The sequence below is a fragment of the Xenopus laevis genome, chromosome 3L (assembly GCF_017654675.1).
Source record: "Xenopus laevis strain J_2021 chromosome 3L, Xenopus_laevis_v10.1, whole genome shotgun sequence".
NCBI lineage: Eukaryota > Metazoa > Chordata > Amphibia > Anura > Pipidae > Xenopus > Xenopus laevis.
Genome location: NC_054375.1, coordinates 155774908 through 155798645, shown reverse-complemented (window position 1 = coordinate 155798645; position 23738 = coordinate 155774908). Strand labels below are relative to the sequence as shown.

At 44.2% G+C, this 23738-nt stretch overlaps 2 protein-coding genes across 3 annotated transcripts; both read left to right on the top strand.

The window, feature by feature from the left end:
- Positions 1-1022: 1022 nt before the first annotated feature.
- On the top strand, positions 1023-8996 carry rangrf.L (RAN guanine nucleotide release factor L homeolog). Of its 2 annotated transcripts, XM_018250810.2 has the most exons (7): positions 1023-1091; positions 1192-1345; positions 1601-1682; positions 6291-6407; positions 6924-7080; positions 7179-7273; positions 8067-8996. In XM_018250810.2, exons 1-7 carry the CDS (start codon positions 1038-1040, stop codon positions 8185-8187), a joined length of 780 nt encoding a protein of 259 aa, XP_018106299.1. In that variant the 5' UTR covers positions 1023-1037; the 3' UTR covers positions 8188-8996. The 2 variants fall into 2 exon arrangements, with proteins under 2 accessions (XP_018106299.1, NP_001081994.1); NM_001088525.1 differs by lacking the exon at positions 1023-1091 and having other exon boundaries at positions 1299-1345; positions 8067-8389.
- A 3150-nt stretch (positions 8997-12146) lies between these two features.
- On the top strand, positions 12147-21799 carry slc25a11.L (solute carrier family 25 (mitochondrial carrier; oxoglutarate carrier), member 11 L homeolog). The gene is given in 8 exon segments (NM_001097028.1): positions 12147-12290; positions 13685-13837; positions 16186-16392; positions 18179-18269; positions 18531-18621; positions 18856-18955; positions 19134-19185; positions 21309-21799. Coding segments are annotated over 8 exon segments (918 nt in total). The 5' UTR covers positions 12147-12222; the 3' UTR covers positions 21465-21799.
- The last annotated feature ends 1939 nt before the right edge of the window (positions 21800-23738 follow it).

Below are 23738 nucleotides of genomic sequence, written 5' to 3'. Positions count from 1 at the left end.
TCTTGGATTAAAGCTCATAAATGACTTATTTGTTTAGCTGACCCTATGCCATATATTTACTTTCATGAGATACTTCTGTCACTGTGTCTGTTAAGAAATGCTTGGAGGCCGCAACTGTCTCTCATTAAATGTTTGGGGAGTCGGGAGCCCCCTGTGTCTTTTATTTAATACTTGGGGGCCAACAATGTGTTTGCAGGGGGCTACTACAAGAGTTGCCATCTGGAAGGCCATAAAAACAAATAAACTTTATTAATAGGGAATAAAAGCACTTGGGGACACCACTGTCTTTCATAAGGTTGCTACCTGGCCGGTATTTTACAGGCCCGGCCGGTAAAAATAATGGCTGATCCCAATGTTATTAATAGGGAAAAAAAGATAAATATATAGGAAGGCCGGTATTTTTTTCCAGAAAAGGTGGCAACCCTAGTCTTTCATGAAGTATTTTGGGGTTAAAAACCACTCCCCTCAGTTCTCAGCCCCACTGCAGTCTGCAGATGGCAGGTTTGTGTATTTACCAGAGGTGTTGTGCCACAACAAAGATGGCAGGTTTGTGTATTTACCAGAGGTGTTGTGCCACAACAAAGATGGCAGGTTTGTGTATTTACCAGAGGTATTGTGCCACAACAAAGATGGCAGGTTTATGTATTTACCACAAGTATTTATTTATTTATGTATGTCTTTAGCACAGGTATTGTACCACAACAAAGATGGCAGGTTTATGTATTTACCACATTAGTGCCACAACAAAGATGGCACGGTTATGTATTTACCACAGATATTTATTTATGTATGTATGTCTAATTAGCACAGGTATTGTACCACAACAAAGATGGCAGGTTTATGTATTTACCACAAGTATTTATTTATTTATTTATTTATGTATGTATGTCTTTAGCACAGGTATTGTACCACAACAAAGATGGCAGGTTTATGTATTTACCACATTAGTGCCACAACAAAGATGGCACGGTTATGTATTTACCGCAGATATTTATGTATGTACATCTAATTAGCACAGGTATTGTACCACAACAAAGATGGCAGATGACGAGTCACGGGCCTATGAGTCGCTGCTCCTGCTTCATTCAGAGGTCAATGTAATTAATGAAGCTAATACATGTTTCACTAGATTGTGTCGCCTCGTTAAACACGGCTTTAACTTTCACTTTGCCTTCTCCCTCCGACTTGCAGTTGCAGTACAGGTTTAACGTTTTCCCTCAGCAAAGATGGCCGGCCGCAGGCTTCGCGGGCACGTTTTCCCTTACTGCGCATGGCAGAGTTCCTAGTGACGTAGATAGAGCGCGCCCTGTTCGGTGGTTCCAAGCTGAACGTGTGTGCGAGCAGGGTGAGCGACTCGTGATGTTGTTGCCAGTGCTATGGGGAGGCTGAGCTGGGAGATGTAGGACATGAGCAAAGTGTAAATTGTCACTAGTCCCAGCACAGCAGCCTCTAGGAGTTTGTTTGGCGGTAGAGCCTCAGAGAGCATGCTGGGAGTTGTAGTGCGGCAGATGTGATGTGTGTGACGCTTATGGAAGGGAATGAGAAGATTGTCCTGTCAGTGTGATACATTTATACTTTATCATGTTTCCTTCTCTCACAGCTTCTCCCATGGCCCAGGAGTCTCGGCCTCTGTTTGCTGGAGCTTTGTCTGCAATTCTGCCCCCATTCCTCCAGGACGTCAGGTAAATACAGGCCCGAGGCCTCTGTCTGTCTGTATCACCCATTCACCTCTTCTGTTTGTACTGGAGCTGCCATACTGATTCCCACACTACTGTATGAGGTATAGCTTATTGTGTGCCCAGAGCATTCCTTCTCTGTATATTTGTATTTATACATATGGGAGGAGGAGGTGCCATATTGATTCCCTTAGACAGTACAGTATGAGGGTATAGCTTATTGTGTGCCCAGAACATTCCTTCTCTGTATATTTGTATTTATACATATGGGAGGAGGAGGTGCCATATTGATTCCCTTAGACAGTACAGTATGAAGGTATAGCTTATTGTGTGCCCAGAACATTCCTTCTCTGTATATTTGTATTTATACATATGGGAGGAGGAGGTGCCATATTGATTCCCTTAGACAGTACTGTATGAGGTATAGCTTATTGTGTGCCCAGAACATTCCTTCTCTGTATATTTGTATTTGTACATATGGGAGGAGGAGGTGCCATATTGATTCCCTTAGACAGTACAGTATGAAGGTATAGCTTATTGTGTGCCCAGAACATTCCTTCTCTGTATATTTGTATTTATACATATGGGAGGAGGAGGTGCCATATTGATTCCCTTAGACAGTACAGTATGAGGGTATAGCTTATTGTGTGCCCAGAACATTCCTTCTCTGTATATTTGTATTTATACATATGGGAGGAAGAGGTGCCATATTGATTCCCTTAGACAGTACAGTATGAGGGTATAGCTTATTGTGTGCCCAGAACATTCCTTCTCTGTATATTTGTATTTATACATATGGGAGGAGGAGGTGCCATATTGATTCCCTTAGACAGTACTGTATGAGGTATAGCTTATTGTGTGCCCAGAACATTCCTTCTCTGTATATTTGTATTTATACATATGGGAGGAGGAGGTGCCATATTGATTCCCTTAGACAGTACAGTATGAGGGTATAGCTTATTGTGTGCCCAGAACATTCCTTCTCTGTATATTTGTATTTTTACATATGGGAGGAAGAGGTGCCATATTGATTCCCTTAGACAGTACAGTATGAGGGTATAGCTTATTGTGTGCCCAGAACATTCCTTCTCTGTATATTTGTATTTATACATATGGGAGGAGGGAGGTGCCATATTGATTCCCTTAGACAGTACAGTATGAGGGTATAGCTTATTGTGTGCCCAGAACATTCCTTCTCTGTATATTTGTATTTATACATATGGGAGGAGGAGGTGCCATATTGATTCCCTTAGACAGTACAGTATGAGGGTATAGCTTATTGTGTGCCCAGAACATTCCTTCTCTGTATATTTGTATTTATACATATGGGAGGAGGAGGTGCCATATTGATTCCCTTAGACAGTACAGTATGAGGGTATAGCTTATTGTGTGCCCAGAACATTCCTTCTCTGTATATTTGTATTTATACATATGGGAGGAAGAGGTGCCATATTGATTCCCTTAGACAGTACAGTATGAGGGTATAGCTTATTGTGTGCCCAGAACATTCCTTCTCTGTATATTTGTATTTATACATATGGGAGGAGGAGGTGCCATATTGATTCCCTTAGACAGTACTGTATGAGGTATAGCTTATTGTGTGCCCAGAACATTCCTTCTCTGTATATTTGTATTTATACATATGGGAGGAGGAGGTGCCATATTGATTCCCTTAGACAGTACAGTATGAGGGTATAGCTTATTGTGTGCCCAGAACATTCCTTCTCTGTATATTTGTATTTTTACATATGGGAGGAGGAGGTGCCATATTGATTCCCTTAGACAGTACAGTATGAGGGTATAGCTTATTGTGTGCCCAGAACATTCCTTCTCTGTATATTTGTATTTATACATATGGGAGGAGGGAGGTGCCATATTGATTCCCTTAGACAGTACAGTATGAGGGTATAGCTTATTGTGTGCCCAGAACATTCCTTCTCTGTATATTTGTATTTATACATATGGGAGGAGGAGGTGCCATATTGATTCCCTTAGACAGTACAGTATGAGGGTATAGCTTATTGTGTGCCCAGAACATTCCTTCTCTGTATATTTGTATTTATACATATGGGAGGAGGAGGTGCCATATTGATTCCCTTAGACAGTACAGTATGAGGGTATAGCTTATTGTGTGCCCAGAACATTCCTTCTCTGTATATTTGTATTTATACATATGGGAGGAGGAGGTGCCATATTGATTCCCTTAGACAGTACAGTATGAGGGTATAGCTTATTGTGTGCCCAGAACATTCCTTCTCTGTATATTTGTATTTATACATATGGGAGGAGGGAGGTGCCATATTGATTCCCTTAGACAGTACAGTATGAGGGTATAGCTTATTGTGTGCCCAGAACATTCCTTCTCTGTATATTTGTATTTATACATATGGGAGGAGGAGGTGCCATATTGATTCCCTTAGACAGTACAGTATGAGGGTATAGCTTATTGTGTGCCCAGAACATTCCTTCTCTGTATATTTGTATTTATACATATGGGAGGAGGGAGGTGCCATATTGATTCCCTTAGACAGTACAGTATGAGGGTATAGCTTATTGTGTGCCCAGAACATTCCTTCTCTGTATATTTGTATTTATACATATGGGAGGAGGAGGTGCCATATTGATTCCCTTAGACAGTACAGTATGAGGGTATAGCTTATTGTGTGCCCAGAACATTCCTTCTCTGTATATTTGTATTTATACATATGGGAGGAGGAGGTGCCATATTGATTCCCTTAGACAGTACAGTATGAGGGTATAGCTTATTGTGTGCCCAGAACATTCCTTCTCTGTATATTTGTATTTATACATATGGGAGGAGGAGGTGCCATATTGATTCCCTTAGACAGTACAGTATGAGGGTATAGCTTATTGTGTGCCCAGAACATTCCTTCTCTGTATATTTGTATTTATACATATGGGAGGAGGAGGTGCCATATTGATTCCCTTAGACAGTACAGTATGAGGGTATAGCTTATTGTGTGCCCAGAACATTCCTTCTCTGTATATTTGTATTTATACATATGGGAGGAGGAGGTGCCATATTGATTCCCTTAGACAGTACAGTATGAGGGTATAGCTTATTGTGTGCCCAGAACATTCCTTCTCTGTATATTTGTATTTATACATATGGGAGGAGGAGGTGCCATATTGATTCCCTTAGACAGTACAGTATGAGGGTATAGCTTATTGTGTGCCCAGAACATTCCTTCTCTGTATATTTGTATTTATACATATGGGAGGAGGAGGTGCCATATTGATTCCCTTAGACAGTACAGTATGAGGGTATAGCTTATTGTGTGCCCAGAACATTCCTTCTCTGTATATTTGTATTTATACATATGGGAGGAGGAGGTGCCATATTGATTCCCTTAGACAGTACAGTATGAGGGTATAGCTTATTGTGTGCCCAGAACATTCCTTCTCTGTATATTTGTATTTATACATATGGGAGGAGGAGGTGCCATATTGATTCCCTTAGACAGTACAGTATGAGGGTATAGCTTATTGTGTGCCCAGAACATTCCTTCTCTGTATATTTGTATTTATACATATGGGAGGAGGGAGGTGCCATATTGATTCCCTTAGACAGTACAGTATGAGGGTATAGCTTATTGTGTGCCCAGAACATTCCTTCTCTGTATATTTGTATTTATACATATGGGAGGAGGAGGTGCCATATTGATTCCCTTAGACAGTACAGTATGAGGGTATAGCTTATTGTGTGCCCAGAACATTCCTTCTCTGTATATTTGTATTTATACATATGGGAGGAGGGAGGTGCCATATTGATTCCCTTAGACAGTACAGTATGAGGGTATAGCTTATTGTGTGCCCAGAACATTCCTTCTCTGTATATTTGTATTTATACATATGGGAGGAGGAGGTGCCATATTGATTCCCTTAGACAGTACAGTATGAGGGTATAGCTTATTGTGTGCCCAGAACATTCCTTCTCTGTATATTTGTATTTATACATATGGGAGGAGGAGGTGCCATATTGATTCCCTTAGACAGTACAGTATGAGGGTATAGCTTATTGTGTGCCCAGAACATTCCTTCTCTGTATATTTGTATTTATACATATGGGAGGAGGAGGTGCCATATTGATTCCCTTAGACAGTACAGTATGAGGGTATAGCTTATTGTGTGCCCAGAACATTCCTTCTCTGTATATTTGTATTTATACATATGGGAGGAGGAGGTGCCATATTGATTCCCTTAGACAGTACAGTATGAGGGTATAGCTTATTGTGTGCCCAGAACATTCCTTCTCTGTATATTTGTATTTATACATATGGGAGGAGGAGGTGCCATATTGATTCCCTTAGACAGTACAGTATGAGGGTATAGCTTATTGTGTGCCCAGAACATTCCTTCTCTGTATATTTGTATTTATACATATGGGAGGAGGAGGTGCCATATTGATTCCCTTAGACAGTACAGTATGAGGGTATAGCTTATTGTGTGCCCAGAACATTCCTTCTCTGTATATTTGTATTTATACATATGGGAGGAGGAGGTGCCATATTGATTCCCTTAGACAGTACAGTATGAGGGTATAGCTTATTGTGTGCCCAGAACATTCCCTCGGTGTGTTTTTGTCCCTGACAGTGAGCTGCGGGAGATCCCAGACAACCAGGAGGTTTTTGCTCACACTTCCACTGACCAGAGTATTATAGTGGAGTTACTGGAGTATCAGGAAGGGGTGTCGGACTCGGAAGCTGCCCGGTGAGTATCACACACGCCGCTGCTGATTGGTTGGTATGGGTTACTGGAATACACCTTGTCCAATGTTACCTGAAACCAGCGCTGTATTGTGGGTAGACGAGTGGCGTGAATATATATAGTGAATAAAGTAGCCCCTCTTGTAAAATATAAGGATATTATAAGTTACCGAGGAGTTTCATGACCATATAAAAGTACGAGGCCGAAGGCCGAGTGTTTTTATACAGGTCATGGAACTCCGAGGTAACTTCTAATATCCTCATATTTTACAACTGGGGGTACTTTATTTATTATAATACACAAGTTTCAGTGAGTCATGTGACAGAAATGACATCAGAACTCACCGTTTATAACTGATGACATCAGAACTCACCGTTTATAACTGATGACATCAGAACTCACCGTTTATAAGGATATAATTTACAGGATATTCATGGCTTTTGTGTATTATAAATAAATAAATAAAGCGTATAAACAAAGGCAGGGAAGACTTACCAAATTCTCCTCCATGTCTTGCAGGTACCACTTTGAAGATGTGGCATCAAGTAACGATGCTGAGGGCCAATCAGAAGTGTTGAGTGTAGAGCCCCTCCCCCTGGCTCAGCTGACGCTCACTGACTGCACCAATGCCTGGCTACTGACCGGTCTCCAGCTAGTGGCCAAATTCAATGAAGAGGTATGGCAGCTCCTTATGGTGTTGCTTATAAGAGCTTGTGGGCTGGCACTGCCATGTCTGGAGATGGTGCAACCTAACCTCTTTGTATTGCCTTTTAGGCTCGAAACACAGTCAATATACATATGGCTTTATTCCGACTGCCACAGCACACGACCGACCTGCTCGTCACATTCAATGACCCTGCTGCCATAAAGTGAGTATTACATGAAAAGCCACTGTCTGCCCCGCCCCCTGCAGTGTAACACAGTGATACAGACAGAAGGAGACGTGAGTCCCTCCCCCTGCAGGGTGATAAAGTGACACAGACAGGAGTTGTAAGCCCCTCCCCCTGCAGGGTGATACAGTGACTGACAGAAGGAGAGTCCCTCCCCCTGCAGGGTGATACAGTGACACAGACAGAAGGAGAGTCCCTCCCCCTGCAGGGTGATACAGTGACACAGACAGAAGGAGAGTCCCTCCCCCTGCAGGGTGATACAGTGACACAGACAGAAGGAGAGTCCCTCCCCCTGCAGGGTGATACAGTGACACAGACAGAAGGAGAGTCCTTCCCCCTGCAGGGTGATACAGTGACACAGACAGAAGGAGAGTCCCTCCCCCTGCAGGGTGATACAGTGACACAGACAGAAGGAGAGTCCCTCCCCCTGCAGGGTGAGACAGTGACACAGATAGGAGAGTCCCTCCCCCTGCAGGGTGATACAGTGACACAGACAGAAGGAGAGTCCCTCCCCCTGCAGGGTGATACAGTGACACAGACAGAAGGAGAGTCCCTCCCCCTGCAGGGTGATACAGTGACACAGACAGAAGGAGAGTCCCTCCCCCTGCAGGGTGATACAGTAACACAGACAGAAGGAGAGTCCCTCCCCCTGCAGGGTGATACAGTGACACAGACAGGAGTTGTAAGCCCCTCCCCCTGCAGGAGGGTGACGGTGATATTAAGTCGTGAGTGGAGCTACTGACTATTGTGCCTCTATCTTGTTTTCTTGAAGCCCATCGAGCAGCAGTGCAGTGGGAGGAGCATCCCTGGCTCCACCTTCTCCATGGACCTATGAGGACTTCAGCCGGCTCCTATGCTCCTTGCAGCTGCACAATTCCAGCATCTTTGGGTGACCTCAGCCTGACACTGCTCAGAGAGGGAGGGGCAAATTGAGGCTATTGTGAGGGGGCGGGATTGAGCAGCAAGTGAAAGAGAAGCATTGGTGGATTACAACTGAATGGTAACCAATCAGAATACAGAGTGATGGCGGAAGCAAGGGACATATTTATATAAATGTATATTCCCTGTGCAAATAAAGCTTCCTTCCCCTTTGTTGAGGGCGGGGCCGGCAGTGAGTAGTTGGTGCATGTGCTGGCGCTAGAGGAGAAGTTTGGCTCCTCCCAGGCGGGAGCTGTTCTCACACACACACAGGAAATATTCACATAACGGCTTTATTCATCCATAGACATGAGGGAAATGGCAAGATTACTTCCTGCAAATCATGTGACCTGTAGCCACACCCACTGATGAGAAGTCCAGTGAGTTCTGCCCACACGGATCAGTCTCTGTGTCTCCAACGTGAGTTCTCTTCCCATGGCTCCTCCTCCTGCACCTCCCCTGGAATTATCAGTACATCACTGGGGACATGTAGTAATATTGTCTCTCACAAGCCTTTTGGGTTACTGAAGCCCCTCCCACTTCTGGGTGTAAATGGATTAAATCATTTCTCTAGTGCTCCATAGACTCCTGTGTAATGTTGTGGCTGCTCATTGCCTGGCACCTGTTCTCCTAGGATTTCTCTGTGCCGCCCAACTAACTGCCACTTCCATTGTTTCTGACAGCCACAGTCTTTAACCCTGTGTATGGGTTTAATGTTCTTTATTTGCTCTAACCAAACTGCCTGTGTGTGATTATACGTGGAAATAAAGCTGCTAGATAAATACATAGTGTTATATGGGATTTAACCTTCGCTCTGCCAGCAAAGCAGTTTCATATGGAAGTATTGGTACTTACCGTCTGCCACCGCCGATATAGTGGCCCCAGTCCCCTCAGGAGTCGCTACGTGTGTGACTGGCAGCTGAATCCAGGGCTTGGGAATGGGACGCTGCTTGGAATGTTGCACTATGGCATGGAAGATGTTAAATGGGAAACTGTGTGCCAGACCTGGGGACAAGCAAAGCCACTATAACTGTACCGTTATATCACTGACGGGGTTAATGGGATAGGAACCGACCGCCCTAATGGCAGTGACATGGTTAAGAGGTTAAAGGGACAGTCTCTATAGCAGTGATCCCCAACCAGTAGCTCGTGAGTAACATGTTGCTCTCCAACCCCTTGGATGTTGCTCTCAGTGGCCTCAAAGCAGGTGATTATTTTTGAATTCCAGGCTTGGAGGCAAGTTTTGGTTGTATAAAAACTAAGTACAGTGCCAAGCAGAGTCTCCTGTAGGCTGCCAGTCCACATAGGGGCAACCAAATAGCCAATCACAGCCCTTATTTGTTACCCCAAGGGACTTTTTTTATGCTTGTGTTGCTCTCCAAATCTATTTACATTTGAATGTGGCTCACGGATAAAAAAGGTTGGGGATCTCTGCTCTATAGGAACCAAGTGCCTTATTGGAAGTTACTTAGTTAATGGATTAAAGGGGCAGTCCCTATAGGAACCAAGTGCCTTATTGGAAGTTACTTAGTTAATGGATTAAAGGGACAGTCCCTATAGGAACCAAGTGCCTTATTGGCAGTGACATGGTTAATGGGTTAAAGGGACAGTCCCTATAGAAACCAAGTGCCTTATTGGCAGTGACATGGTTAATGGGTTAAAGGGACAGTCTCTATAGGGACCAAGTGCCTTATTGGCAGTGAAATGGTTAATGGGTTAAAGGGACAGTCTCTGTAGGGACCAAGTGCCTTATTGGCAGTGAAATGGTTAATGGGTTAACGGGACAGTCTCTATAAGGACCAAGTGGCTTATTGTCAGTGACTCAGTGAATGGGTTAAAGGGAGAGTTGTGGAATAAAGTGTAAGTGTGAATAGGAAATGTCTCTTATCTACACTGCACAACAGCACAGGGATCAGCAGAAAGTCTCTGGGAAGCAGCAGGATCATGTCTCTGAGTGTATAGTGTGTGTGTGTGTATATACTGTGTGTATATATATATATATGTGTGTGTGTCTGTGTGTATATACTGTGTGTATATATATATATATATATGTGTGTGTCTGTGTGTATATACTGTGTGTATATATATATATATATATATATATGTGTGTGTCTGCGTGTATAGAGAGAGGTAACAGCCTCGGTGTCTCTATAGGGAGAAATCAATGTGACCTACTGAGTCTGGTTCTGCTCCGTCAGCTCCAAACAATAAAGCCATTTACATTGGGACAGAACCAGCAACTATTTCCCTCCTGCACTTTTATTTGCAGCTCCCAAACCAGACCAGTCTCTTTATCATTGGCCAATAATCACCCACTGACTCTCCTGTGCCCACATATTACCCAGCATGCATTTCAGCTCAGGACCCCATTGTTGCACCCCCTCAATAAAGCCTGGAGAAGCTTTGACTATCTATTCCCTCCCCTGCACCAACCATATCAATTCCCATCATATTCATCTGCTTTGTACCTCCCTGCACAGCCCGGCCTTTTATTCTTTTCTCTTCTTCACACTTTATAGCACCTATTAATGGGGTTGTTCACCTTTAAATTAACTTAGTCTGATGTAGAGAGGGATATTCTGAGACAATTTGCAATTGGTTTTCATTTTTTATTATTTGTGGTTTTTGACTTATTTAGCTTTTTATTCAGCAGCTCTCCAGTTTGCATTTTCAGCTGTCTGGTTGCTAGGGTCCACATTCCCCTAGCAACCATGTATGGATTTGAATAAGAGACTGGAATATGAATAGGAGAGGCCTGAATAGAAAGAGGAGTAATAAAAAGTAACAATAACAATACATTTGTAGCCTTACACAGCAATTGTTTTTAGACGGGGTCAGTGACCCCCATTTGAGAGCTGGAAAGATTGAGAAGAAGAAGGCACTTTAAAACTATAAAAAAGAAAACAAGAAGACCAACTGAAAATTACTAAAAGTTGCTTTAAAGGTGAATCACCCTTAAAGGGAACTGTGGCTATCCCAGTAAAAGAGCCCAGAATACTCAGCAGCTGCACTTGGATACAATTGTAACAATGTAAGATAAGCAAAGATACAATTGTAACACTTTAAGATAAGCAAAGATATAACTGTACCAATTTAAGATAAGCAAAGATAAAATTGTACCAATTTAAGATCAACAAAGACACAATTGTAGCAATTTAAGCTCAGCGAAGATACAATTGTAGCAATTTAAGATCAGCAAAGATACAATTGTAGCAATTTAAGATCAGCGAAGACACAATTGTAACAATTTAAGATCAGCAAAGATACAATTGTAACAATTTAAGATCAGCGAAGACACAATTGTAACAATTTAAGATCAGCAAAGATACAATTGTAACAATTTAAGATCAGCAAAGACACAATTGTAACAATTTAAGATCAGCAAAGATACAATTGTAACAATTTAAGATCAGCAAAGATACAAATGTACCAATTTAAGATCAGCGGGTCTCTTGGGAGAACTAAGAGTCGCAGCTACAGGGGTAATTCACTTTCATTAGTAAAACTGTAATGAAACTGAAAACATCGCACAAATGTGTTGAGTTTCATAACCTGCCAAGTGGACATTGTAAATAGGGGCGTGGTCATAAAATGGGCGTGATCAAAACAATTTCTCACGCTTCGCAGGTCACAAAGTTTTGTTCCTCTCCATTTTTCGAATGTTGCGAGTTATGTCATTTACAGGTTATTGTGTATTATATAAGATTAATAGGCTGTGGTCAAGTTCTAAAGCAACGCGCCCTCAGTAAACATGTCTCCCTCCCTATCCCGCACACTAGTGATGCCCTTCTTGCAAATGGATGTCCGGGCCTCAGGCGCCTTAAACTACAGCGTTTGCCCGCACTTATCATGGCGGCCGCTCTCTATCGGTAGCCTACAAATACCCTTTACTAAGATGTCCGCGGCAGTTGCTCATTGTACGTCAGCAGCCAGCGCGGCTCTGTCCTCTCACTCTGTCTCTCCGGCCGCCGGTGTCACCTTGGTGGTCTCTCCGTTCAGTCGGTAACAAGATGGCAGAAGCAGGGAAGCAGCGGACTTCCCCCAAGTCTGTGAAGTTCCTGTTCGGGGGACTGGCAGGGTAATGTCTTTGGTTTCTCTATGAGCTTTTCTCTATGGTACCCCCCCTCCTGATATGTACATGGTATGACCCGTACTGATTGTGTGTCCCTATAGGAAAGTGTGTGTGACTGGACATTACACAGGCTCATAGTGTTTGTGTGCTTTTATTCCTGACTACATTGGCTTCTGTGTTACTTTATTGCTTCATAGCCAGAAACCCCGGCACCTCACAACCTCATGTGACTTTCTATCAGGGTTTCCAGGTGTCATTTTCAAAACCAGCTCAAAAGGCCCAAAAAAGACCCCAAAGAGGTGCTACAAAAGTAGCCCAAAATAACACAATGTGTGCAGTGGAAAAATAGTCTTATATAATAAACGAATGTGAAAATTCAGTTTTCCATGAAGCAAAATGGGAGAGAATTTACCCGTCACCAGGAGTGAAACTACAGGGGCCCAGGAGGTATTGGGGCCCCTAACACCCTAATAATACAAATACAAATTCAAGAAATATTGGTAAAACAGCTCAAACTCTAGACATTTTGGTGGCCGGCAGATTTTTGCCCCAAAATTATCTGAAATTGAGGAAAGTCACTGAAAAACACGAGAATGCTTAAAAGGGACGGGAGACTGGGGTACAGGGCCCAAACTCGGGTAACTTCTGACTTCTACATAACACAGTCCCATTGCATGCTGGGTATTGTAGTCTTACATTCAACTTGCCGGGAAATTGTTAAACACAAACTACATTACCCAACATGCACTGGTTTGGCACGTTAGGGCAAGAAAAAACTGTCTGGTTTCCAAAGTACAAACCAGCCAAAGGCCTAAAAAGTAGCCCAAATCTGTACCTTGGCTAGTTTGTACTTTCAAAAACCCGCCTGGGCTTTAAATTAGTAGCCCAATTTGTCTGGAAACTGGCCAACCTGGCAGCCCTGCTGTGTGTGATGCAATAAAGCGACTCTGAAAGGAAAAGAGAATCTGTATGTTTATATAAAGTGTCTGTATGTTTATATAAAGTGTCTGTATCCCCCGTGTCCGTGCGTATATCTATGTAATACACGAAAGCCATGAATATCCTGTAAATTAAATCCTTATAAACAGTGAGTTCTGATGTCATCAGTTATAAACGGTGAGTTCTGATGTCATCAGTTATAAACGGTGAGTTCTGATGTCATCAGTTATAAATGGTGAGTAGTGATGTCATTTCTGTCACATGACTCACTGAAACTTGTGTATTATAATAAATAAAGTACCCCCAGTTGCAAAATATAAGGATATTAGAAGTTACCTCAGAGTTCCATGACCTGAATAAAGACTATATTATTTATATGGCTATGAAACTCCTCGGTAACTTATAATATCCTCATATTTTACAAGAGGGGGTACTTTATTCGCTCTATATTGTGTCTGTAGGATGGGGGCCACGGTGTTTGTGCAGCCGCTGGACCTGGTGAAGAACCGCATGCAGCTGAGCGGGGAAGGAGCCAAGACCAAGGAGTACAAGACCAGTTTCCACGCAGTGGGCAGTATCCTGCGCAACGAGGGCCTCAGAGGCATCTACACGGGGTGAGAGGGAACGGCCATGGCCACTTATTGGGGAGGAGCTTGTCTGTGCCACGATTTGCTCTGAGATTTCTTAGCTTTCATACGAGGCAACTCTCTAATTATTAAAGGAGAACAAAACCCTAAAAATGAATGTGGCTAAAAATGGCCTATTTTCTATAGTGAACTTATTGCACGAGGCTAAAGTTTGAGCTTGTCAATAGCAGCAATGATCCAGGACTTCAAACTTGTCACAGGGGGTCACCATCTTGGAAAGTGTCTGTGACACTCACATGCTCAGTGGGCTCTGATTGGCTGTTGAGAAGCTAAGCTTAGGGCTCGTCACTAATTATCCAGCAGAAAATGAGCTTCCCTGGCTGTAATATAAGCTGATGCTACAGGTTTGCTGATTATTCAATTCTGATGCTAATTGCACTGGTTTCTGTGCTGCCATGTAGTAATTATGTGTATTAATTACTAATTAGCCTTATATTGTGACATTTCTATTCTATGTGTACTGTATATTGTGAGTGGGTCCCTAAGCTCAGTAAGTGACAGCAGCACAGAGCATGTGAATCAGTGAATCAGCAGAAAAGAAGATGGGGAGCTACTGGGGCATCTTTGGAGACACCGATCTTTACTGCTAAAGGGCTGTGGTTGCCTTGGGCTGGTACAGAAGCACAAAACATCATGTACAACATTTCTACCTACTTCTTTAGTTAGGCTTTAGTTCTCCTTCAAGGATGCACTGAATCCAGGATTAGTTTTGGGATTTAGGCTTTTTCAGCAGGATTCGGCCGAACTGAATTCTAATTTGCATATGCAAATTAGGTGTGGAGAAGGAAATCGCATGACTTTTTGTCATAAAATTAAGGATGTAAAGTTTTTTTTTCCCCTTCCTACCCCTAATTTGCATATGCAGATTCGGTTTGGTATTCGGCCGATCTTTCCCAAAGGATTTGGGGGCTCGGCCGAATCCAAAATAGTGGATTCGGTGCATCCCTACTAATTATTATTTATTTTAACCCGCTGACCTTATACCCCTTCCCTGCAGCCATTTGTGATTTTCAAGGTACCGCAGGGGTGGGGCTTGTTGTTGTGGGCGGTGCTAAGCTCTGGCAGACAGGAGGCATTGCTTCAGTTCCTCCAGTGTGTTATTGATGAGCTTTTCCTACAGGCACTGGGTTCTGCCACTTCCCAAACTTGGCTCCAAGACTCTTGTGCACCCAAGTCTCAACACTCTCATCAACCCACCCTACTCCTCGCACGAGCACACCGAATTTACACGCTCACACGGTAACATGTGGCATTGCAGCCGGGCTCTTCAGGAGATAAGAACTAGAGGAGCCAATCAAAAGAGACACGTCCGTGGGAGAAAAACCAGTGCCCACTGGGGAAAGGGGTATCAACAGTTGCAGTACAGGAAATTAGCAGGCCCTTTATATTAAAGGGGTGGTTCCTCTTTAAAGGAGAAGGAAAGGTTAAAACTAAGTAAGCCTTATCAGAAAGGTCCATCTAAATATACCAATAAACCCCCAAAGAAGTGCTGCTCTGAGTCCCCTGTCAAAAGAAAAACAGCTTTTCTTCCCTTCTATTGTGTACACATGGGCTTCTGTATCAGACTTCCTGTTTTCATCTTAAACCTCATTGCCCTGGGCAAGAGCATGCTCAGTTTGCTCCTCTCCCCCCACCCCTCCCTTCTCTACTGTAATCTGAGCCCAGAGCATGTAGAGACTCAGGCAGGAAGTGATGTCACACCATGTTAATACTGCAGCTCCTATCCTAAATAAACAGAGAGTTTCTAGAGCTTTTTACTCAGGTATGGTAAAACATTCTACAGAATAAATATAGCATTCTAGCTTGCACTATTGCAGCTAATCTATTGGCAATAAAATGCCACCGTAGCTTTCCTTCTCCTTTAAGTTAACTTTTGGTATGTTATAGAATGGATAATTCTAAGCAACTTTTCAATTGATCTTCATTTTTTCCTTTTTTTTTTTATAGTTTTTGAATTATATCCTTTCTTCTTTTGACCCAGCTTTCAAATGGGGGTCACTGACCCCATCTAAAAAATTTCTCTTCAGGCCTCTGCTATTTATCAGTGCACGATTGCTAAGGTGATTTGGACCCTAGCAACCAGAAGGCTGAAATTACAAACATGAGAACTGCTGAATAAAACCACAAATAATAAAAACTAATAGTAAATTGTTTCAAAATATCCCTCTCTACATCATACTGACAGTTAATTTAAAGGTGAACAACCCCTTTAAGTAGTTTGAGTGGGGGGCACAGACATTTGGTCGTTCTTGGGTAGAATGGACAAGTGGACCAGTCACTATTCTCTGATGCTTTTTGTTTTCTCTCGTGGGCAGTTTATCGGCGGGGCTGCTGCGCCAGGCCACCTACACCACCACGCGCCTGGGCATATACACCATACTGTTTGAGAAGTTCACAAAGGCTGATGGGACTCCCCCCAACTTCTTTATGAAAGCGGCTATTGGAATGACTGCTGGGGCCACTGGAGCTTTTGTGGGGACACCGGCGGAGGTTGCACTGATCAGAATGACTGCGGATGGCAGGTAAGTGATAGAGCTGAGTAGGGTCAGGTGTTAGAGTCCAGTGCAGCAATAGAATAGACATGAGGCAGATGCATTGGCAGAGAAATGTGCAGAGCCGTGTACTGTACTTAATGGGACACTGAAGGGCACCCGAGGGACATGGGGAGTGTCTAGAGAGGGGGGGCAGTGTTGTGTCAATATGGATCAGAACAACTCGTCTGTTTATAAAACCAGAATATTCCAGATGCCACATTGTGCCCTTACCTGTGAGTGCTGTGGGTACAACGTGGGCTCAGGGGAAACTGAAAGAGGAGGTCCCTGTAGGGGCAGTGTGGGTAAATTGTGACTTCATTACAGTATTGAGTGCAAGCTCACCTGTCTCGGGTTCCAAGAGGCCCTGGGACAGTTTAGAGGTTATGGGCGGGTGCCAAGGTCTCTGCATGTGGCACATGAAGTGAATGAGCTTTGGCATCATCAGCAGAGTGGAGAGAGGGCAGTTCTATTCAGCAAGAACAGAGGGGGGGGAGATACCAGTCATTCTGAGGGCAGCGCTGGCAGGGGAGGCAAGTATTTAGGTGCTGACGGGAGAACTGAATGTGAGGGACGGGACATGAAGTCTCACAAGATCCTTGGCACTGGCCCTGTGCTCATATCACATACCGCTGAGCTGACACTTCATGGCACAGGGATGATGGAAAGTTCCACTGTGAGACATCTAGAGGGGACAGAAACCAGTGACCCAGCAGCAAAGGACATTTCTTGTGTTCATCAAGTGCTGGCTAACGTGAGCTTGTTACATGTGGAGATTCTGAGCAGGGGTTTAGACCATGGAGAACCAGGGGGCTCATCTGTTAGACGTAATGTTTAGGGAGGGCCCTACAGGGCATGGTCCAGAACACCTGACTGGTGGAGTCTGTAGGGTTGAGAGCACGGCTTTTTACACACTGTTGGCTCCCCTTGTGCATCAATATGTTGCCTATATACAAATGTCAGTGGAGCAGTCATTCTCCTGCAGTTTCACAGTCACCCCCAAAATTCATCATATTTGGCCTTCATTTTGGGCCTCTCCTCTCACTGCCCCTTGAGGGCTGAGGTGGGGAGATCAGAAGGTGGGATGAAGGTTCCTCGGGGAAGGAGTATGTGGCTGAGGTGGGGGGATCAGAAGGTAGAAGGTGGGATGACGGTTCCTCAGGGAAGGAGTATGTGGCTGAGGTGGGGGATCAGAAGGCAGAAGGTGGGATGAAGGTTCCTCAGGGAATGAGTATGTGGCTGAGGTGGGGGGTCAGAAGGTAGAGGGTGGGATGAAGGTTCCTCAGGGAAGGAGTATGTGGCTGAGGTGGGGGTCAGAAGGTAGAGGTTGGGATGAAGGTTCCTCAGGGAATGAGTATGTGGCTGAGGTGGGGGATCAGAAGGTAGAGGGTGGGATGACGGTTCCTCAGGGAAGGAGTATGTGGCTGAGGTGGGGGATCAGAAGGTAGAGGGTGGGATGAAGGTTCCTCAGGGAAGGCGTATGTGGCTGAGGTGGGGGATCAGAAGGTAGAGGGTGGGATGAAGGTTCCTCAGGGAAGGCGTATGTGGCTGAGGTAGGGGGTCAGAAGGTAGAGGGTGGGATGACGGTTCCTCAGGGAAGGAGTATGTGGCTGAGGTGGGGGGTCAGAAGGTAGAGGGTGGGATGACGGTTTCTTGGGGAAGGAGTATGTGGCTGAGGCTGGTAAATTCTGTAGGACAGGAAGTAGAAGGTAGAGTTTTGCAGGGGAGGAAGTTGAGTAAATGGATGAGGAACAAAATGGTATTTTCTCTATTCCAGGATGCCCGTTGATCAGAGGAGGGGTTACACCAACGTGTTTAATGCACTAGTGAGGATGACGAGGGAGGAAGGAATAACTACGCTGTGGAGGGTAAGTGGGTCAGGGATAGAACACACAAACAATAAAGACATGGGGAATGGGGCCCAGTATCACCAGCTCTAAGAACCACAGAGGATGAGCAAAGACGTGCACCTCTCCCAGTAATAACGAGAGTCCAACCTATGAATAACTAGAAGATCAACTCTCCTCTCTCCTCTCTTGTACAGACACAGGGTGGGGCAGTATATGGGCGGGGCAGTATGTATGTGGGAGGGGCACTGTGCCCATGTGACTATGTTGTGTTGGTTACAGGGATGTATACCCACCATGGCTCGTGCTGTTGTTGTCAACGCGGCTCAGTTGGCCTCCTACTCACAATCCAAACAGTTCCTGTTAGACTCAGGTAGGTACATGACTCGTCACATGACTGGGGGCCCCATGTTGCTCAGGTTTCCATGTATTGGTAGGAACAGATGTTGCATCCAGAGCCCATTGTGTGGCCCTTATGTGCCGGTTGGCCGGCTAGCATATATATTTATGTGTATGTATTAGAGAAGCAGAGGTGCGTGAGTTGCACAGTATGTGATACTCGGTGTTAGTATGGAATGCAACACTCTGACTCCTTGTGCTCCCACAGGCTACTTTGGGGACGATATTCTGTGCCACTTCTGTGCCAGTATGATCAGTGGGCTAGTCACCACTGCCGCCTCCATGCCAGTCGACATTGCAAAAACCAGGTAAGTGTTCCCTCCCCCACCCTAATATTATATTACCCACAACCCCCAGCAAGCCTTTGTTATCTCTATCGTCTCTCTGTCTCCTCACTGCTCAGCCCATATCTGTGCACTAATTACCTGTTTGCTGATCTCTTTGACTTTCTCTCACCTCATTTACCTTTGGCTCATTTCCCTGCAGGATCCAGAACATGCGCATGATCGATGGGAAACCCGAATATAAGAACGGACTGGTGAGTAATTAACCCCTGTGCTGCTGAACTTCACCCTCTGTATCACTGACCCCTTATACTAATAAACATTCACCCCTGTGACTCCCGCCAGTAACCCCTTGTATGCCAACTCATAAGAGATAATGTACCCCCTACTGTAAATGATAAGGATATTAGAAGTCACTGAGGGGTTGTTCTGTGACCATATAAAGGCACAAGGCTGCAGGCTGAGTTATACAGGGAACTCTGAGTATCACTCATGTATTATAAGGGATAATGTACCCCCTACTGTAAATGATAAGGATATTAGAAGTCATTGAGGGGTTGTTCTGTGACCATATAAAGGCACAAGGCTGCAGGCTGAGTTATACAGGGAACTCTGAGTATCACTCATGTATTATAAGGGATAATGTAGCCCCTACTGTAAATGATAAGGATATTAGAAGTCACTGAGGGGTTGTTCTGTGACCATATAAAGACACAAGGCTGCAGGCTGAGTTATACAGGGAACTCTGAGTATCACTCATGTATTATAAGGGATAATGTACCCCCTACTGTAAATGATAAGGATATTAGAAGTCACTGAGGGGTTGTTCTGTGACCATATAAAGACACAAGGCTGCAGGCTGAGTTATACAGGGAACTCTGAGTATCACTCATGTATTATAAGGGATAATGTACCCCCTACTGTAAATGATAAGGATATTAGAAGTCACTGAGGGGTTGTTCTGTGACCATATAAAGGCACAAGGCTGCAGGCTGAATTATACAGGGAACTCTGAGTATCACTCATGTATTATAAGGGATAATGTACCCCCTACTGTAAATGATAAGGATATTAGAAGTCACTGAGGGGTTGTGCTGTGACCATATAAAGGCACAAGGCTGCAGGCTGAGTTATACAGGGAACTCTGAGTATCACTCATGTATTATAAGGGATAATGTAGCCCCTACTGTAAATGATAAGGATATTAGAAGTCACTGAGGGGTTGTTCTGTGACCATATAAAGACACAAGGCTGCAGGCTGAGTTATACAGGGAACTCTGAGTATCACTCATGTATTATAAGGGATAATGTACCCCCTACTGTAAATGATAAGGATATTAGAAGTCACTGAGGGGTTGTTCTGTGACCATATAAAGGCACAAGGCTGCAGGCTGAGTTATACAGGGAACTCTGAGTATCACTCATGTATTATAAGGGATAATGTACCCCCTACTGTAAATGATAAGGATATTAGAAGTCACTGAGGGGTTGTTCTGTGACCATATAAAGACACAAGGCTGCAGGCTGAGTTATACAGGGAACTCTGAGTATCACTCATGTATTATAAGGGATAATGTAGCCCCTACTGTAAATGATAAGGATATTAGAAGTCACTGAGGGGTTGTTCTGTGACCATATAAAGACACAAGGCTGCAGGCTGAGTTATACAGGGAACTCTGAGTATCACTCATGTATTATAAGGGATAATGTACCCCCTACTGTAAATGATAAGGATATTAGAGGTCACTGAGGGGCACTTTACTGTAACTTTATTTGGGCAGTTTACTGAACTTTTAATCATTAACCCCCGACGCTGCCATTACAGCACTTTTCTGTACCTTTAACCTTTTCACTGACATTTCGACACCGTATTGTACCATTGACCGATTAACCCTATCACTATTAGGGCACCTTACTGTACCAATCACTGTCATTAATGCAAGTTACCGTTTATCCATTAACCTTTTCCATGCCATTACGACACGTTACCCTTAACCCAGAGACTGGCTTTATGGCACTTTACTGTACCTTACACTTCAATTACCCATTAACCCTGTCAGTGCCATTTTGATACTGTACCTTTTAACCCATTAACCCTTTCACTATTATTTGGAAAATTGAATGAATTGTTAAGCCATTAACCTTGTCAGTGCTGTTTCTAGCTTTTGTTCTAGCATCCAACTGTATCTTTAACCCATTAACTGACACCTGGACAATATACTGTACCGTTAACCCATTACTGCACTTTACACTTAAACCTTTAACTCTTTCACTGACATTTGGGCACTTTCCTGTACCTTTAACCCTGTCCCTGCCATTAAGGCCCTTGCTGTTACCATGGTAACGTTGTGACCTTGTCTTTCCGTTGGTTGCGCAGGACGTGCTGATGAAGGTGGTGCGGCACGAGGGCTTCTTCAGCCTGTGGAAGGGCTTCACCCCGTATTACGCGCGTCTCGGGCCTCACACCGTTCTCACCTTCATTTTCCTGGAGCAGATGAACAAATACTACAAGAAGTTGTTCCTCAGCGGATAAGAGATGAACTGGAGACCTTTCTATGTGACACCCCAGATAACCTGCCCCTTGGGAGACTCCCCTCACGTTTCCCACCCCCGAGGAGCCTGGCCCCGCCTCCTGCTGGACTTTGCGGGACTGCCATGCAGCTTTCCTGCTTTCCCCCTGCCCCTTCTGGTGGTTTCAATGGTTAAACTTGTGTGTAATTGACTGGCGGGGTATCTGGACCTCTGCTCTTACATCTATACTCTATTGTATGTATGAGTGGGTGTGTCCTGAGAAACACAGGGGTAATTATGGGAGTTTTAAAGCTGTGTCATGGAAGTACCGCATAAACACTCACATATATATATATACGAGAGTTTGTATTTGTTATAGAGCTGAGGAAATGGGGGCACAGGGATTGGGATGTTATTTGGGGTAAATATAGAGATAAAGTCAGCTGAGCAAAGATTAGCATTGGCACCAGCAACTCTTTAGCACTATTTTACCACTAACTGCCCCCAAAAATGTCAAAACAAAAGGTGAATATAGTGTTGAGTTTTTCTGATAGTAGAATTGGAGCCGCAAGCTTATTTATGTATTTATTCATCTCTGCGTGTTACTGGCTCTTCAATACACCATAAAGATACAGGCAGTGCAAAATAAACCGTTATGTGCAGAATTCTATGGGCCCAAGGCCAGTGCTGATCATGGACAAAGATGGACAAAGAGGGAGAGCCCCCAGTAGTCATTACATGAAAGTGTCTGTTTAACCTTTTTTTACAGGCAAACTTTCCCTTTAATTTATATATGGGTGTATGTTGCCCACGTTCGAGCACACCAGCTATCCACCAGTCACGGCTGCAGTTGTTCAAGACTCTATTTCGATTTTATTAAAAAAAAAAAGTACAGTAAGTCCTGCTACCGAAGGCCTGGAGCTGCCATGTTCTTTATAGTATTTCCAGTACTCCAGGGTTTTTGTGACTATGCAGTAAAGTGTATGTGCTCGACCCCCTCTAGAGAATGGCCGAGGCGAATTTATTCCTCTGATCTCTATAATCTGCCTCGAAGACCCTCATTGATGTATTGCCTGTATATTTGGGGCCCTGTGCTGCTACGTGTGGCTGCTGAATCTCCTCTTTCCGTCCCCGCGCCCGTAGCAGCCAGATGCTGGGTGGTTTATCTACAAGTGTGTGGTAATGTTTGTAGTAAGTGTTACACGCCCAGGCAAGCCACACACCCAATACCACCACCTGCAGTAGAACCAGGAGAATAGCTGAAAGGTAGAGGAGCAGGTGAAGGAGACAGCAGTATCTGACAATGGTTTCTTCCAGCCATGAGTGGAACTGCCCAATGCCCATCGGTGCCGCTGGCACTTGTACGTCCGAATGGTTGGTTGATGTGCTGTGTTCTTCCACCGCTGGCCATGTTGGTTTCACAGTGCTTGTGGCATTTGTAATGGCTGACGTTTCTGCTTTCAAAGTGGTCTGAGCCTCTATGGTCGTGGATGGTTCCGATGCAAGGGTGGTCATTAGTGGGAGGTCTGTTAGTGGAATTGTTTGAACTGTTGGTGTTTGGGTTGATCTTGTTGTTGGAGTCTCTTCCTGAGTAGAAGTTTGTAGCTCAGTGGTGGGTCCAAGTGTAGTTGCTAAAACTGTTGTTGTTTTTTGGGTTGTCTGTACATAGCGTGTCACTTTGGGGGTGGTAGTTATTGGCTTGTCAGTCAGGTTTGGCTCGGTGCTACAGTGGTCCATGGAAAAGTCCAGAAGGGACACTTTATACGGAGATGCACAGGCCACGCTGTACTCATCTTGGGTGGTTGCTCCATCCTTCATGATATAAATGTTATATGAGTTATCCTCCACCCATATCTTGAAGTTTTCTAAGGTACAGTTGCACTGGAAGGGATTGTCGTCCAGGTAGACATAGGCCAAGTTTTTGAGACCTTTAAAGAAATCCTCTGGGATTTCCGTGAGCCGGTTCCCCGTGAGGTAGAACTTGTCCAGTTTCTCAGCTTGGCTAATGAGATGCCGCGGGACACTTACCAGCTTGTTGTAGGAGAGGTCCAAGGTGTGCAACTGCTGTGAGTGGTTAAACACCTACACAAGGTACAAGAACATTTGGTTTTACTTGTTAATAAATCTGGACTTCCCTATTTATCTGTGAGCACTAAAGTCAAAAATGAAGCAGACAGGCAACAGGGTGGGAAAGAAATCAGACATTCGAGAAAAAGCATAAGTCGTTCAATCAGATTTTGTTTTCAGACTGAAGTCGTTTGGATGGATTGCAACTTTGCTGCCCTATATATTCTGG

Bases quoted from the DNA above. Each gene is read 5' to 3' on its own strand.
- rangrf.L (XM_018250810.2), top strand. From the start codon at position 1,038: ATGGCAGATGACGAGTCACGGGCCTATGAGTCGCTGCTCCTGCTTCAT. The intron at 6,408-6,923 runs GTGAGTATCACA...CATGTCTTGCAG, and splicing joins TCGGACTCGGAAGCTGCCCG to GTACCACTTTGAAGATGTGG. The intron at 7,081-7,178 runs GTATGGCAGCTC...ATTGCCTTTTAG, and splicing joins TGGCCAAATTCAATGAAGAG to GCTCGAAACACAGTCAATAT.